Here is a 17,031-nt window from a genome sequence, read left to right as displayed (position 1 = left end):
ATAGAGGTTGTCAACAGGACGATACGACCTAGTATAAGCTTTTCAGATTCCGAATCCAATGCACACTAGATTGAAACTATGTGATATAATTAGTCAATATTGGCAAATTGTTGAAATATATCTGTCAGCTGTAATAATGATAACAACAAATGAAAATTAAAAAGGGGAAAAATTAACTTGCAAAAAAAAGAAAACAAAAAGATAAGAAAATTTTAAAAAAGGACAAAAAAGTTAAAAAATGAAAAAAAAAAAAAAAAAAAAAAAAAAAAAAAACAAAAAAAAAATGAAATGATAATAAATAATAAAAAAAAATAATAATAATTATAATTAAATTCAAAATATTCTCTACTGTTTTCCATAGTTTTTCTTTGTCAACTAAAATATACGTATTCAAGAAAATATAAAATAGAACTATAAATATTTTTCAATATGGAAAACTAAAGACAGAATGTTTCTAAAACAATTGTGCTTGCAAGCATTTCCTAATCACCAAAATAGTGTTCATAAGATCAAATGGAAAACAGAATGAAACATACATTCTAAGAATCTAATTAAGGAAACAGCTACACTTATGTCTCGTTGATAGTGTAACTTTACCGGATGACCTAAGATATTGCAGTGATTTGAGAATCAAAAGGCAAATAGGTGCCCGATTGCACGGCCAGGCACTGCCAACAACCGTACCATAACATGAAAGGATAGAGCAATCTTCTAGGCGCCTAACGCGGTCTTTTTAAACTATTACTTACGAAATAGAATATTTGCTGATTGCCCTTTTGAATTTTTTATATACCAGTATTAGTATTCTATTAAATGTCGCTAGAGGTGTTGTAACATGGGAGTCCTTATCTGTCTGTCTCCCTGTTATACTAGAGAATAAAATGTTATTTGGTTTGCAAATCATATTTAACCCACGTCCTTTGTATCCTGAATCTGGCGTGTGGTGTCTATTAGCCTATGTCAACGAAGGGTCCCTGCCATAGGCGCCTGTGCCTACTCTTATACACAACCATCAATGATTAACAATTTCCCCGACACCTGTCATTAAAATTCTCTGGCATGTTTGATATAAAAGTTTGGGTGACGAATCCATTGTCGAAAATCTTTCAATTTGTTTTCTCTCGTCGCAGTTCTGAATACAGAGCTTGCCTGTGATTGGAGCAAAGACTGGACGGAGATGTTCATTAGGCACCGTCCCACCCGCCCATCCTATTAACGTGCTCACAAAACATCAATAAACTCACCACTGATTTACAACCATGTAATAGGCCTGACGAGAGCAATATTGAATTTGTGTACATTAGCTCCCATAAGACGCGATGAAATCAAATTGTACAAATAACACTTTTCTCAAGGATTAACTCCTGCCTGCCAAAAACATAAGAGACTTGTAATCTTTTCAGACACGCGCTTCTTCCATAGCTGTCAATTACTTTGTTTAATGTAACTATACACAAGTGAGCTCTAGCAATACCACCAATTAAAGGGTCAAGGAAAATTAATTGGACGCCATCAAATCTGAAAATGGTGGCAAATTGCCTGTGAACACGTAAGTGTATTTATACAGACTTTACAAGGACATACTGTATTATTGCCATCTTCCTTCAGCCTCTCCATCCAGACAAGAAACGACATTTTTCGAAGAAACTGATATTTTTGGCTAATTATGAACCAGGTTCTTCCGGCAATGCACGTGTCTGTTTCCGCAGGTGGATCCACCGGATTCCACAGTATTGATGCCCTTCTTGGAATTAGAGGAGGACCGGATATATGTGCCACCGATTTCACCACACAGGAAGAACATGCAGACAAACTACATAACCACTTACATCACAGAAAAGAGACTTCCGGTAAAGCCTTCAAAATTACAGGTAAGTGTTGCCCCCTTAATATAATTAATTTTATCAAGATAACATTAAAGATGATAAATTATCATTATGTAGAGTATATTGTTTGGTTACTTTTATATAAATGAGATCCAATTTCGAAAAATGATTTGCTAATTTTGAATGGACGATTGGACATGTACACGATACTCTATACTCTGTTTAGTACACTCATTTATCAATAAAGGTATTTTACAAATCTATAACAAAAAACGATCTCGTTTACATATTTTATCTGATATGAAGGTTTGTAATTATTTTGTGGCGTGTTTTAATATTCACATACGATTATTAATGAATATATGACCTTACATTACGAGAATTGATTTTCATTTTAACTAATTATCTAATTATTTCCCAAAATGATGAATATGTTACATTTAAATTTTGAAATGCTTGATTGATGGAAAATAAGTGGTATATTTCCTACTTTAATAAATAAAAAAGAATAAAAAGTAAACGAATATCGGCAATGACAGATTTTATTTGTTAGAAATTTTTATAAAGATATTGAAAATTGAAAAAAAAAATTCTATGGTAACTTGGCAACTTTTTAACCTTTACGATATCGCACTTATGCACACAAATTGTGTTCTTTTGTCTATTTATCAGTTTTCTTAACTTGATTTTATTTTTAATAATCTAAAAATATACTATTTTTTATATTTGTTCTGGAAAACTGAGATTTAGAATTACGTTTTGAAGGAAATTTTGGAAATGTTTAGTCATATTTATTTTCAAATGATATTCATTGTACATCAAATTGACATTGTCAAAACATGACCGAAATGCAAAAACATGACCGAATATTGATTTGACAAAAGTATTTTTTCTCTATCAAATACAAGAGCTGACGATTTAGTATTTTTCTTCGAGTACAAAAGTTACTTACTTTACATAATTACCACCATGAAAAAGTTTGAATTTCTAATTTTACTTCAAGTTGAAAATATAAAAAAAATAATTAATTGCATCCCGAAAAAAAATCCGTGGCACTATATCTTATATGGAATGAATTAATGATTGTGCATGCATCAAAGGCGAAATAAATTATTTTATGTTCTTTTTTGTGTTAATTAGGCATACATATACACGATTAAACACCAATTATTGTTCAAATGATGAATATCATTTATGCTCTGTCGGCGGTGGAGCATCTTTAAGCAAACAGTTGTAAGTCATGCATATTATCACATCATATCAAACCCTAAATATCATGTATTTATTCTCTGAAATTATCGGATCATGCGAATAAAATGACAGTCTACTTCATAATAATCTCATTGGCAAGTTGTGGGGAAGTGATCGATGATACAGATTTGAATAGTAGGTCGATAGTTTACTCATTATGCGTACACAGATTATTAAAATAAATGGCATTATATATCAATCCTTTTGTAAAGAACAAATTTTGAAGTCATTTTGTGGCCCAGTTTAGCAATCGTATGTACCGTAGGGCAATAGACAGAAAGAAACTTTTGATGAAAACATCCCCAAATCATTGGCAGCATCTGTTATCTCGTGATGGAAGAAAGCATTAAAATAGATAGACAGTAATATTTAATATTAGATCGCACGGTTAAGCCTGCAATATTATCGAAGAAGTGGAAGATATTCCCACGGGACATTGCCACAATAAGAATAACAATAACAAATGTGTAATTCCTACACAGGACTCTTGAAGCAACATCTTCGGGCGTTAATATGCAAAGTTCTGCTATAACTTAAATCATGATTTAATTACTGTTCTTTATAAAGTGTACTCAGCTAGCCTATAGGATAGCAAGAGTAAAAGTAATTTGTGACGGAGCAAAAGGGATTCAGTAAATAAATAAATCTAAATTATCTAGCATATCTATCCGTATGCCACATAAAGGTAGCAGTAAATACTTTAGAACTTAGAAGAAAATTTCTGCCAAACATTGATTGGAAACAAAATTCAAAACATGATATCATCGAGATGGGAAAAATATTTCAATATTCGATACATTTATTTTTCCATAGAGTTTCTTTACTTTCAAAACCTAACTTTGAAAATAAATTCTTCTACTTCAAAACCTTATTTAGCAAATCGTAATTGGACTTAGATTGATATTCATTTAGGTGAAGAATTTGGATCCAATGATTATGATGTTCTTATCAATATGTTAATTACAAGAAACTGTGATATTTTCAATATTGTAGAAGAATTCTTACATAGATTCAAAAGATTTTTCTGACGTCATTTCACGTTTATTGTATCTGACCTTTAATGAACTACAACATTTTTAGCAAATGTTAGCGCTGTCTTAAAACTTGTAATACTATTAACGACAAACTATAAAATCTCGACCGCTTATAATTGACGGACACATTATTATGGGCTTAATGTATATAAATAGATAATTATTTCATATTTGAAAATTGATCAGTGAGAAAAGAAAAAACATATAACTGATCTACACATTGGAATATGACCCTTTTAGGCTGAAATGGATTAATTTAGCGATGTAGCGTAATGACAATTTCCACTCTGAAATATCTGGATGAAACACAGAACATGCTAATAGAGATATATAGTGTAAACGATTTTTCAACTGACACCAACCCTTCTCTGGATGCAATGTATTTCTGGAAATTAAAAATTTACAAAAACGTCTTCATCATTCTGATGATAAACTTTTTAAATTGATTTTATGAAACACTTATGGTCCCTCTTTAGTTCGATATGTGTTTCGTTTCGTTTCTTATCCTTTGTCAGTAGATTTGGAAATTAGTCACAATAGTAATTTTTCTATTTTAGTTTTCTTGTTTAATTTGGTTTTCATTTGGCACCGCTGACAACGCTTATGGGGACCAAACATTGTCTCGATTTGTGCTTCGCACTCATTTTATTCTGACTGTTTCTACAATTCTACAATCAGTATGAAACATAGCTTTTTATTTCTATGGATTTCTCAAAAAGTAGCTAATGGTTAGTTATCTTAATTCCATAAGATCTTCATAAAGCTTTCCATGCATTTATCTACAAGTACTTGACCTTGAGTAAAATATTATATGACCATGGTATTTCGATATTCTTATGTGAATTTAGATTTACTTCTACTGAATGTTCATCGGATTGGAAATACGAGTATGATGCGAATAAAAGGTGACATAAAATGACATACGATATGATCTGAATTATTAAATGTACGTTGAGTGTTTTAATTCTCATTACATATTTATCCTTGTATTTATGTACATAACATTAAAAGGGATTTTCAGCTCGTTCTTTATTTAAGTTCAACATTTGGTTGGCGTCCTTTAGTGAAAGAACTCCATCTGAAAACCAAAACCAAGTAATTTGTAAAAGATGTTATAACAAATTATTATGGCATTTTAGATTTGGAAAATATCAAGGGCAAAAAATATTTCAGCATAACAAATGTTGATGTATGATTATCAAATAGTCGGTTGCACTGACACTAATGGGATACAGTTTCTGATTGACTGAAGACGGATTGTATGGTAAGCATTGAAGTCATCTGAACATGTTCATCGGCGAAATGTATTTTAATCATGGCGGGACATAATAATAATCACGAAAGGCGATTTCGCGTTTAATATGTGTACCATGGCTTCGACATGGATGGTTTATGTAACGCATACAATTGAAGCACATTTTCTGTGCCATGTGACATAGCTTCAGCACCAATTGAAGCGGTTCTTTACCATAGCTCAACAACAAGATAGTTTCCATCAATCCATGATAATGTATAATTTCCTATTAACAGCTAAGAAAATTAAGGGAAAATTCTATTTCATTGTCTGACTGGTCTGTTTTTGTGAGTAAATGCGGTACATCCGTGTTGTGTCTTCTTGTAATTTTGGGAGTCTGATTAAAACTGTTAATTCACTGAAGCACACTATCAAAGACAACCAACAAGACTCCCTATTCGGTCACTGGGCAAACCAGTCGTCTCACGTCCTTCCTCAGAGGGTCGCACGCTCAATATTTGATTTGAGAGACACGTACGGTAGTGTGGTGCTTGTTCAAAGAGGTAGTAATCGAGGGCGCACAGTTTCTAGTCAAGATATAGATAATGGTCGATATTTCGAAGTCGTTCAAATTTATGATGGATGGTAAGAGCAACCTTACAACATCGCAATATCTCTTTCGCCCTCTTGTGATCATGAAATCCAGATCGCGAGATTCCGACAATACGAAGTGATATCAACCGTCCAAAAAATCTCGATACAGCAGTTAATTATAAATGCAGTGGATAAATGTCGTTTACATTCTTTGCCATCCTAAATGGTAGCTCCTGTGGCATAGAGTGGAGAATAACATTTTCTAGAAGCGAAAGGCCAAATAACGATATTCTAATTTTATGATTTGACTTCGGGATTATGAAACAAACTTACACTTAAGTTATTACTTTGCTAATAGAATAACGTAATTTGTTTTTAAAATGTAAGACTGTTTTAGATTTATACGGCTGTTTCGTCATCATTGGGTCTGATTTGCTTATGTAGTATTTTCAGACTAGCATATTGTAAAGTTATCTTGTATTATCGGGTTTATTTCATGTAGGGACATTTATAAATATAAAAATAGTGTTGATCAGTAAGATGATCTCAATTTTTTTTAAATGTCCTTTTTATAGTGACGAAATGTACAGGAATTCTTGATTAATCTGGCCGAGTTCTTTATATCTTTATTCAGACGTGTGGTATTGGATATGTTTAACTTAACTCTAAAGACCTTCATAAACCTAATGTTTAACTGTCCTTACGTTTGGGATACACGAAGTGCATAGAAAATTTGATTTCTTTATCTAGATGTAGACGTTTGTTTTGCATTTAAACGATTCAGTGCTAGCTTTGAGGGTAGGCGGCACGTTGAAGTGTCCTTTTTGTGTGTCTTGTTTTGCCTAAGAGACAGGGGTGGGTACAGATCTCTTCATATAAAAGACGGATGCGTCGTTCACTGTTTGAGAGCGGATTAAAAGTGGAATTTGACGGCCTTATTAACAACAACGTAGAACTTGTCAATACCAACAATGTCTAGGAGTGTTATTTGAGCTCAGATATGTCATTAGCGTACAATTCTATAATTGAATTAAATCAGAATGATTCTCAAGGTACATACACGTATTTGACACTCGAGCGCATTTGTAAAACCTTGTAATTTTATGAATTATAATTTGATCGAAAGTCTGCTTTGCCCTAAGGCCCTGATTCAGGGTGGTAAAGAAGATTGAAAAAAGAACCAGTCCCAATTTGCTTTTTTATTGTTAGAGCGTGTATTGGGCTCAACATGACCACGCTAATTCAGTAATGGTGTCGGGTGATGTATTTAATTCACACAAGCCTTGTGTTATCATTGTGACAGTACCTGTCCCCTTGCTAGCTCTCTCCTAAATGACACTCTAACTGGCCCATCATCCCTACGGGAACACAAGCCTAAATCACACACCACTACTGTCACCCGTCCCTTACATGCAAGTCTAACCTATGTTCAGTCAAACTGTGCAGTTAAAATTCCACTGACACAATAACTGTTCTTTTACCTAAATCCCAGAAAAATTTCAAAACAATGGATTGCAACATTAAATCAATATGTTGATATTGTATTTGGTCACATTTGTATGATTGTATGAAATTAATATATATATATATATATATCAATTTTATCTAATAATATTATTATAATGATAATATCGCTGTCGGTTCTTTCTATAGCTAAACATCTATATCTATCTATAAGACAAACACGGTGATCCTTATATGCTGTAAGTTACAAAACATTCTGTTCTTCTGTTCATGTCATTCACTACCACAACCTACAACTGTTCATAGTTTTATATCACATTCCTGTTAGTAAGTTAATGTCTGCTTATCATATATGTATATATTTACAAATATATCGGTTTCAATACATGATCACCATTTATTTTCAATTTCAAATTTCCATATATTTTATTTAGTAAGTATGATGATAGGATTGGATATCAGGATTATCGTAGTCCAATTAAGTTCCAATATGATATTGACCTATCATGATCTCTCAATACTTTGTATCATTTTCAAGCATCACTGTTGATAGATCGTAACGAAATGGTAAATCGAGTCAACCATGGCAACTATCATCGGTCTAAACAAGAGTTTAAATTAAGCAAATATCTTAGTGATTTATATAATTCCGTCAAATTAAAACCTCAATTTAAACTTTAATTTTTACACCGGCTTATCTCATTAACCTTACTTAGTTGAAAAAATATCATTTTTACTGCAAAATGATATCGAATCTCTTTGTCTGATTATGACATGACGCCTATAGTGTCGGGTGATGAAATGAATCAAGCATTTACCGTATTTTTGATTACTTTATTTGCTGACGCTTTTACATGAAGCAGCTGATACAGTGCGTTGGAGTAGAGGAAGTACCGGTCTAATTTTTATTGTTATCTCATGTTTAGTTTGATATCAAACTTAATTAAAAGCGCAGAAAAATGGACAGCATAACAATGCCTTTAGTCGACGGCGTCATGCTCGTTAATAAAGTTTGGTTAATTATTTATAAACATATAAACATTATTATGATAAATGCAGCATAGCGTTGTGTTATATTCACAGTAGGTCTCCCTTCGTCGGTAACATAGTATCTCCCTTTGATTTCCAAGATATTGATGTCAAATTGTAAGTTTGTTCTTGATTTGGTAAAGTATGATCAATCTACATATGTTTCACAGACCATGATGACTACGTTATGCCGCCACTCGCAATAATCTTGTTGTCCTATTGGTTAAGATGACGTCACGTGGTATCCAATATAATATTATACTCGTATTAGCTTTTCATTATCTTATTGAGGTTGGGCATTAGAGTTGTCGTTCTTTGCTCCTAATGTAATCGTTACGTCGTCAGTAACAAGATGGAATCCAGGAAATGTTTTGCGCAGATGGCAGTGAACGTTTACGCTGATGGCAATATTAAAAGCAAAGACAACCGACTAGTACTATTTCTAGGATTGTTCATCAGAAATGGACCATTACAACAAATTCGATTCGTTCGAAAAGGAAAATATTGTATAAGATCCGAGTCATTTCGTTGATATTTAAAAAATTATCTTTCAAAGAGCCTTCGACGGGATAAATGCGTTCCACAATTGGTTTCTAAAAGAAACACGTATCAGGCTCGGCATCACATCGCCTGATATGAGTTACTTTTAGACCCAATATTTACCCGTATTTGGTCATCAACGAATAATGTAACATTACTGACATAGCTGTTTGGTCTCCAGTTTGGACACCTCAGAGATGGACTAATTCACCCACAGTGTCTGTGACACTAATCAAGATTATTTTAGATGTCATCAATTTCTTGTAGAAAACGACCGATTCGTCATGGTAATTTCCATTTTTTCTGTAATTTGTAAATTTCTAAAAAGTTATTCTGTTTAAAGTACAAGGGATAAATCATGTGACACTGATGTGATATCAAGCGTCATTTTCAGAGAGGTCACTCGATTTTATTTTAGGTGAAACTAAAACAAGATTATGTGTAACATATCTCCGATTCTGATTAAGCTGTTACTAAGCTTATATATAGATTATCTATGTTATACAACTAGTACAATATAGCGTTACTGATCTGTGTTTCTGATATATATTACCGGCTTATAATCAATTAGGCTTTTAATGCGTTCAACATATTTATTGCGATTATAGAAAATGTGTGGGCCGAGATGATAAGGTGTCTGACATTTTATCACCTATATTTTACATCGGTTAATCAGGTATCGGAGATTACCAAGTAGTAATTTTCAGAAATTCTTGGTCGCAATTCAATTCTGCGAATAAAAACGTAAAAATAAGTGGATTTCAGTATTATCCCAGATTCGTGGGACAAAAAAAAAGTTCAAGAATGCATTCAACAGAATATGGAACATTTTCTTATATTATAAACTTATATTTCGTCTTGATGTGATTTTTTTTTTATTTTTTTTTAATATTAGAAAGGAATGCCAAATCTCGGAAGGAGAATATGAAGGCTATTGAAGGACATAAGATAGACTATAGTGAAGAGCAGCGGAAGAAATCACGTAGGAATCGCACTACTTTTACTACCTACCAGCTGCACGAGTTGGAGAGGGCATTTGAGAAGTCACATTACCCGGATGTATACAGCAGAGAAGAACTAGCCATGAAGATAAATTTACCGGAAGTTCGAGTACAGGTGTGTAGAATAGCAACTGATATAATTACATCGGTATAATAGGTCAACCTGTAAATGTACTTGTATCAGACTTTGGGAAGCAGATAAAGGAAACGAAAAATATTATAGCATTAGAACCATGCGTTCCGCATTGTTATGTGCTTTTTAGTCTTTGATGATACCCACCATACGCATCTAGGTTAAAGCTTGGCCAAATCACATATTTACTATTGTAGTGTATGTATAGAATAGCAGAAAAATAATCCCAAGGATATTTTTTGTTCTTTTTAGCATTGATTTGTTTATCTTCGTATTTAGATATTGCACTATAATTTTGTCAGATGATTCACTGAAGCAAATAAACTATCCAATTGTTTACATTTGACATTTAAAAACTATTCATTTGCTTATGTATATTTATAAACTGTGCTATGTATTTTTTCTATGAGGAGACGACTCTTTAAAAGCTTTGAATTTAAAAAAATCCACTGAAGCAACACAACTAGTATTCAAGATATGTGTTCAGTAAAAATATTCCTTTCACAATTCATACGTACTTAATCTAATGTAATCAGCACAATTGCCATTAATATCAAATTTCTTAAATAGTTATTGCAAGAATTGATACAAGAGCGTAATGTTTTAAAGAATATCAATGAAGATGAATTCGAGGGTGAAGATACTACCACATGGCACAGTCCCATATCTGTCAAAAGAAATCAACCCAGCCTTGGGCACCATGCTCCGGGTTTAGCTAGCCCCTCTATTAAGCAAATATCATAAGCTCATTAACACTCTAATAAACTCAGTAGTACTCAATGGGTTTCGTCATGACTGATTATCGTGGCCAATAATCTTGTCCTAATATCATTACTGGACCCCTTTGTCAACTATAATGAGCTTTTAGTGAAAGGGAATGGAGATATTGGATAAATGTTAAGGGCCCTTAATGACAAAGAAAATCATGATGATCTGTAATTGACTTAGCGTCAAGTCTGCTAACTTCATAAACAGTGCATCTTTTGAAAAGTGGCAGCTGCTAACCTAATCCAGACAAGTCAATCTGTAGTGGAAAGGCAGAAAAGGCAACAGGGCGATACCTTAAAAGAGACTATCAATTATACGCTTGACTAAACACAGAAAGAAAGACTTTTTCGTTTGGAGAGTTGGTAATTGCTCTCGAGTGAGTTTCTCTTTAACCACACCTAAAGAGTTGATCTCAATGTTCCTGATAAGCTGACAATGACACAGAGGCAGGTCAGCACATCTCGTCTTCTCATGGAGATGCTTGAAGCTCAATTATCTCATTGTTACTCAAGTATTTATGCTAAACAAGCCGCCATTGTGAATGGCGTCCCGACACCTGACAACTCGGCCCCCACCGCCACACTAACATTTCTGTGATTTGACCCATGCTCGCCACGTTTTGCTAGCCAGTAATTATCAGGACGGACGACCAGAACTTTTGAAATGTTGGCATCTTCAGGCTAAACCTGATTCTACTAGTCAATACCCTTCTGAACAATTTCGGTATTGTTAAATTGTCTGCGTTTGACACAGTGTAAAATGCCTCGGATTAAAGAAAGGCTTTTATTGGCTATTATTTTGATAATGCTTGTTATCTGCAGTGAAATTACAGCGTGTCAAAATTGGATATTGTATTTTTGATTTTTATTTGGATGTTATTACCATTTGATACAATTACAAGACTAATTTTTAATGAAACGATCATCTTGATATATGATTTTCTTGTTACTTCCTTCATGTTAGTTTGTAGTGCTTGCAATACATTACTATTTGAATGATGAAAATGCTATAAGGTATTGTTTGTATGATTTTGATGAATATATGTATGACTACTCTCATTCCCTTGATAATACATCCCTCTATTACGTTCTTTGGTATTGGATGTAGGATAGAGTTTAGATGGATACCTATTACATATGAGTATACATTGTCATTCAAAATAATTTGAATTCAGTACAAAACGAAAAGGCATGCTTCATCCTTCTGTGAACTATTCCTTTGGAATATTAACACACTTTTTCAGAATTTATTAGAATGAAATGATGTCATGAAATCAATATTGTCAAAAAATTTGTATTCATTCTCATTTCTTAAACTGGTTTTTATCAATCGGAATAGCATTTATATAGTTTATACATATCTTATTGATATTTTATGTTGTTTTCTTGTAATTTTTGTTTTATTATTTAGATATTAATGTTATCATTTTGCATAAATTCTAATTAATATTGGGAAAAACATGGTAGTATAGTACTACATATAATTCGCAAAGCATAGAGTTATCTGCCCTTGGGGTATACATTGATTATTGCGTCATTGAATCGTGTGCAAAAAATCGTTTTCTTATAAAAATAAAAAAGTACGCTAACAAATAAGTAAAGAGGCAATCAACTCATGTACGCAAAGCCAATAACTTTATAATAAGCAAATAAAAAGTCAACATTTACATTGTTCATTATATGTTATTGTGAATGACGAAATTCAATAAAGAAAACAATACTATTCATTAAATTTCATAGGAGTTCGTCTTATTTTACTTTTAAATCCAGACATACATCGGAAAATGTCAATGACACAAGTTCAGCTTTTCAGCCAGAAAAGACGTCAAATAATAAATGGTTGTTAATTTTTACTGTAAATATGTATCATTTCTGTGCCATTTACACCAAGTTGTTCTTGATTTATTGTGATTTTCTTTCTTCTTAAAATAACTAACGATTGTTTTTAACTTGCACTACATGTTGTAAAGCAGATAGATAATCAAACATTGCTCCACGTCATGTTATTCCAGAGACTTATGATTTATAGGTTATAAAATTGAATTGATAAATCTAATTAAGAATTTTGCTTCAATAAACTGTTTGATTATCTGCTTTATTGCTTTGTCCATAATCTTATCTCACCGTTAGACTCTTAATGAGACTCCAGAAATGTCACCTTTAGCATTAAAAATATCATATCTCCTTTTATTTCAAGATTTTATAATGCTGATATATAATTGAAAAGTTAGTTTTAGAAACAATAGTTTTAAGGGAGAGATTTGGATTCCACTTATTAAGATTGAAGAAGAATACGGGATAGTTTTATAGTCCTATTAGGAATCAGTGATTCCAGGAACGGTTGTTCAAAGCTTATTTTCTTAATCACATGATTAGTGGAATTTTCATTTATCATAAACTGCATTTGAAATTATAGATGCAGTAAAATCAGCAAGTAAGTAAAGAATAGACTTGTTTAAAATCGTTGTAAAATTTGTAAAATTTGTAATACCAGAAATTATTTTATCTTTAATCGAAAATGTCCTTAAACTGTGATTAGCCTAATCGCCTTTTGAACAACTGGGCCCTGATAACCATTGTAGTATTTTGTTACCACTAAATTCATATACATATATAATTGTAACATTATTCGTATTTAACTCAAATCTATGTAGAAGGTTTAGTTGTTGAAATACAGAACGATTACTTTATTCGATTTATTTGGAACAGTTTCAATACGGCGGTTTCGAAATCGTAAAATGAAGTGGGCATTGTACAATTTACCGTCTATTAGTCCCACCTTCCGGTGATTATGACGTTACAAAATTAACGTCAAAATATGACGTCTCAATCACCGGAAGATGGAACTAATCGACGGTAAATTGTACTTCACCCATGTGGTTTTGGGATCTCGAGACTCCTGTTATGCTTTCATACAGCTTGTTTATATTTATCCCTGTTGGTAAGCGCTACTTTATAACGAAAATACAAAACTGATATCTACATGTACTTAAATGTAAAGAATTACAATATAATATAAGTAATAAAAAATCATCATTTCATTTACCATCGTTTATAATTTGAACCAAACCAATCATTTAGCTTTGTAAGCATATTTTAGACTGGTTTTTTATCATCGTGTTATTTGTTAAAACGTCGTATGTATAATTGGCCTCATTAATATGGCATTGAAGCATAAAAATCTGCACCATATTTATTGCTATTTTATAAATTTTCTGTTAATCACTTCATATCATTTCAGGTATGGTTTCAAAATCGACGAGCAAAATGGAGACGACAAGAAAAGCTCGAGAGCTCAGCCATAAAGATAAGCGACACATACCCGATGACTGCTCTCACTACCAAATCCGGATGTGGTTTCGGAACGTCCCTTCCTTTAGACCCTTGGATGACGTCACCAATAGCTAACAACACTCCTTCAAATTCCGTGTCTTCCCTGACGGCAACGCCATCTATATCAACCTACCCGACATTCATTTCTTCACCAGTGTTCAATTCAAACTGTGCAATGAGTTCAACGCTTCATGCCTTGTCTGGAGTTTTCAACTGTACTTCCGGTAAATTACCGGAAGTAGATACACGAAATTCAAGTATCGTTTCTCTTAGGATGAAAGCAAAGGAACACATGGACAGTTTTGAACGGAAATATTGAAATTGTTTTTGTTTTGTTCACGTATTGCAATGTGCAACAAATCGATGTTTAGTTATTTTATATAATGATATGCTATATTATTATTTTGATGCTTTATCTCAAAACATTTAAAATGACTTGACATGACATTCACATATCGATATAGTAACATTGGATAGCGATTTCGACATGATTTATCATTATTTATAATATGTAAATATTTTTGTCTTACAAACATGGCAAAATGAACCATAATATGTAAATATTTTTTTCTTACAAACATGGCAAAATGAACATATGTAAACTTATTTTCACAATTTTTACTATTCTAATCGCCTTTTGCCCGTCGTCGTGCGTAATGCGTTGTATGTCCATAAACAATTACATTTTCGACTTCTTCACCAAAACTGCTAAAGCAATTTCAATGGAATTTTGCGCAGACCTACGGCATAAGGCCAATCAAAATATGAATTTAATGGTTATCAGCCACCTTGCGGCTAGGGAAGGGGCGAAACGGGGTAAAATTGACTAAAATTTCAATAATCTTCTTCTCCACTCACAGATGTGGTAGAATCAAATACTCTTCATAGATAGAAACGTCTTAAGGTCCTTCATAAAATTGTGAATTACATGACCCTGGGGTCTCTCGTTTCCCTCTGGGGAGGGGGTTAAGTTTACTATAGTTTATATAGGGAAAACATATTTTTGAACATTATTTGGTCATTTGTAATAGGCATTGGGTCAAAATGTCAGAATTATCAGTATGAAATTGTCATTGAATTCTCCATGACTGACCCCTAGGGGTCATAGGGGCGGGGTCAAAAGGGGTCAAATATGCTAAAACTTCAAAAATATTCTTCTAAAATTATGGAAATGGTAAAATCAAATACTTTTCATGGAAAGAAAGGTCTTAAGGTCCTTTACCAAAATTGTGAATTATATGGCCCTGGGGTCTCACGTTTCCCCTTGGGGAGGGGATCAAATTTAGTTTATTTCATATAGGGAAAACACATTTATGAGCATTTCTTGCTGAACTTGCATAGGAAATGAATCAAACTTAGTTAGAATTATTAACATTATCCTGAGATAGCTTTAAAGGGACATGAACCTAAATAAACCATGTACATTTGAGTAAAATACATATTTAAGACGTATCAGATACCTTACTAAGTAATATATACCAATTATTGTGCAAATGTGCCAAATAAAATAATTATAATGAAAATTCTATCATTCTGTATTTTGAACCGGTCCGGTCAAATTTTGTAACCATAGTATATAGTAGTGTTGAACTTTAGTGACCTCCCACAATGCACTACACATGTAAACAAAATGGTGTGTCAAAAACGTGGGTGAAGCGAACACAAACGTATTCCGATAGAAAACAGTGTACGTCAAGAGTCAGTGACATGCGCGATTGGGAAAGTAGGTAAATATAAATGGATCATTGAAATGCATGAGACGGGAGCAACTCCCCACTTTATACTTGCGTGATGTACATAAAATTATGTGCAATAAGTCAGGAACCTCCTTTCGCGATGCCCTGTCGAATGAAAAGTCTCGTTTGACTTTGACTTATCATTCTTACGCTAAATATAAATTGTTTTATAACAAATATGGCTTAAAATTCATTTGTCAACCATCGTAAATTTGAAAATAATCTTAAAATGTGGAAAAATAATATTCCTTGTCATGTAAGCAAGTTTATGTTCATTATAATCTCGCTTTTGGCCAGCTTTCGTTTTGTGATCCAAAAATAGAATATGACGGTCTATTTATATCATTTTTGAGGTAGGTATTCCCCACGTTTTCCCGTCGTTTTAGATAACCAATCATTGTAATAAAATATTCAATAAACATCTGAAAACAATATCTAAGCACAAATCATTTTAAGGTTCATGTCCCTTTAACATCATATTCATAGTAGTACTGGTCGACCCCCTCGGGGCAGAGGGGCGGGGCCAAAAGGGGTCAAATAGGCTAAGACTTCAAAAATCTTCTTGTTAAATTCTGGAAATGGTGGAGGGGGTCAAGTTTACTTTAGTTTGTATTAGGAAAAATACATTTATGAACATTATTTGCTCAATTTTCATATGAAATGAGTCAAACTTGATTAGAATTATTAGCCTGAGATATAGCATTTTACCATCCATATCAGTCCTCGCTGACCTCCTGGGGGACCTTAGGGGCGGGGCCAACAGCGTCAAAATTACTAAAAATTCAAAAAATCTTCTGAGTTCAAAGGTTTGATGAAAGCCAATACTCTTCATAGATTAAAAAGACAAATTTATAAAATCACTGACCAACTTTAAGGGCCATTATAATGATTATATAGTGTTTATATGTCTTTGTTTAATTCTATATCCGAACTCAGGTGACCGTTAAGGCTCATTGGCCTTCATCGAGTATCATCACAAATAATGTTTCAGATTTATAATTCATTAAAGGGATATTTGCATATTTTTTGTATTTACTTTAATTTTGTTTTACATTTGATACCATTAGTTCTTTCAGCAGCTATATTTCA

The 17,031-nt window shown here is 32.9% G+C and overlaps 1 protein-coding gene across 1 annotated transcript; it reads left to right on the top strand.

Moving 5' to 3' along the window:
• Positions 1-773: 773 nt before the first annotated feature.
• On the top strand, positions 774-14,623 carry LOC138332776 (retinal homeobox protein Rx1-like). Its single transcript, XM_069280741.1, has 3 exons — positions 774-1,871; positions 9,868-10,088; positions 14,115-14,623. The coding sequence occupies exons 1-3, from the start codon at positions 1,667-1,669 to the stop codon at positions 14,523-14,525; spliced, it is 837 nt and encodes a 278-aa protein (XP_069136842.1). The 5' UTR covers positions 774-1,666; the 3' UTR covers positions 14,526-14,623.
• The last annotated feature ends 2,408 nt before the right edge of the window (positions 14,624-17,031 follow it).

This window comes from Argopecten irradians, chromosome 10 (assembly GCF_041381155.1).
Source record: "Argopecten irradians isolate NY chromosome 10, Ai_NY, whole genome shotgun sequence".
Lineage (NCBI taxonomy): Eukaryota > Metazoa > Mollusca > Bivalvia > Pectinida > Pectinidae > Argopecten > Argopecten irradians.
The sequence above is the reverse complement of the archived record's forward strand: the minus strand, read 5'-3'. Positions and strand labels throughout refer to the sequence as shown.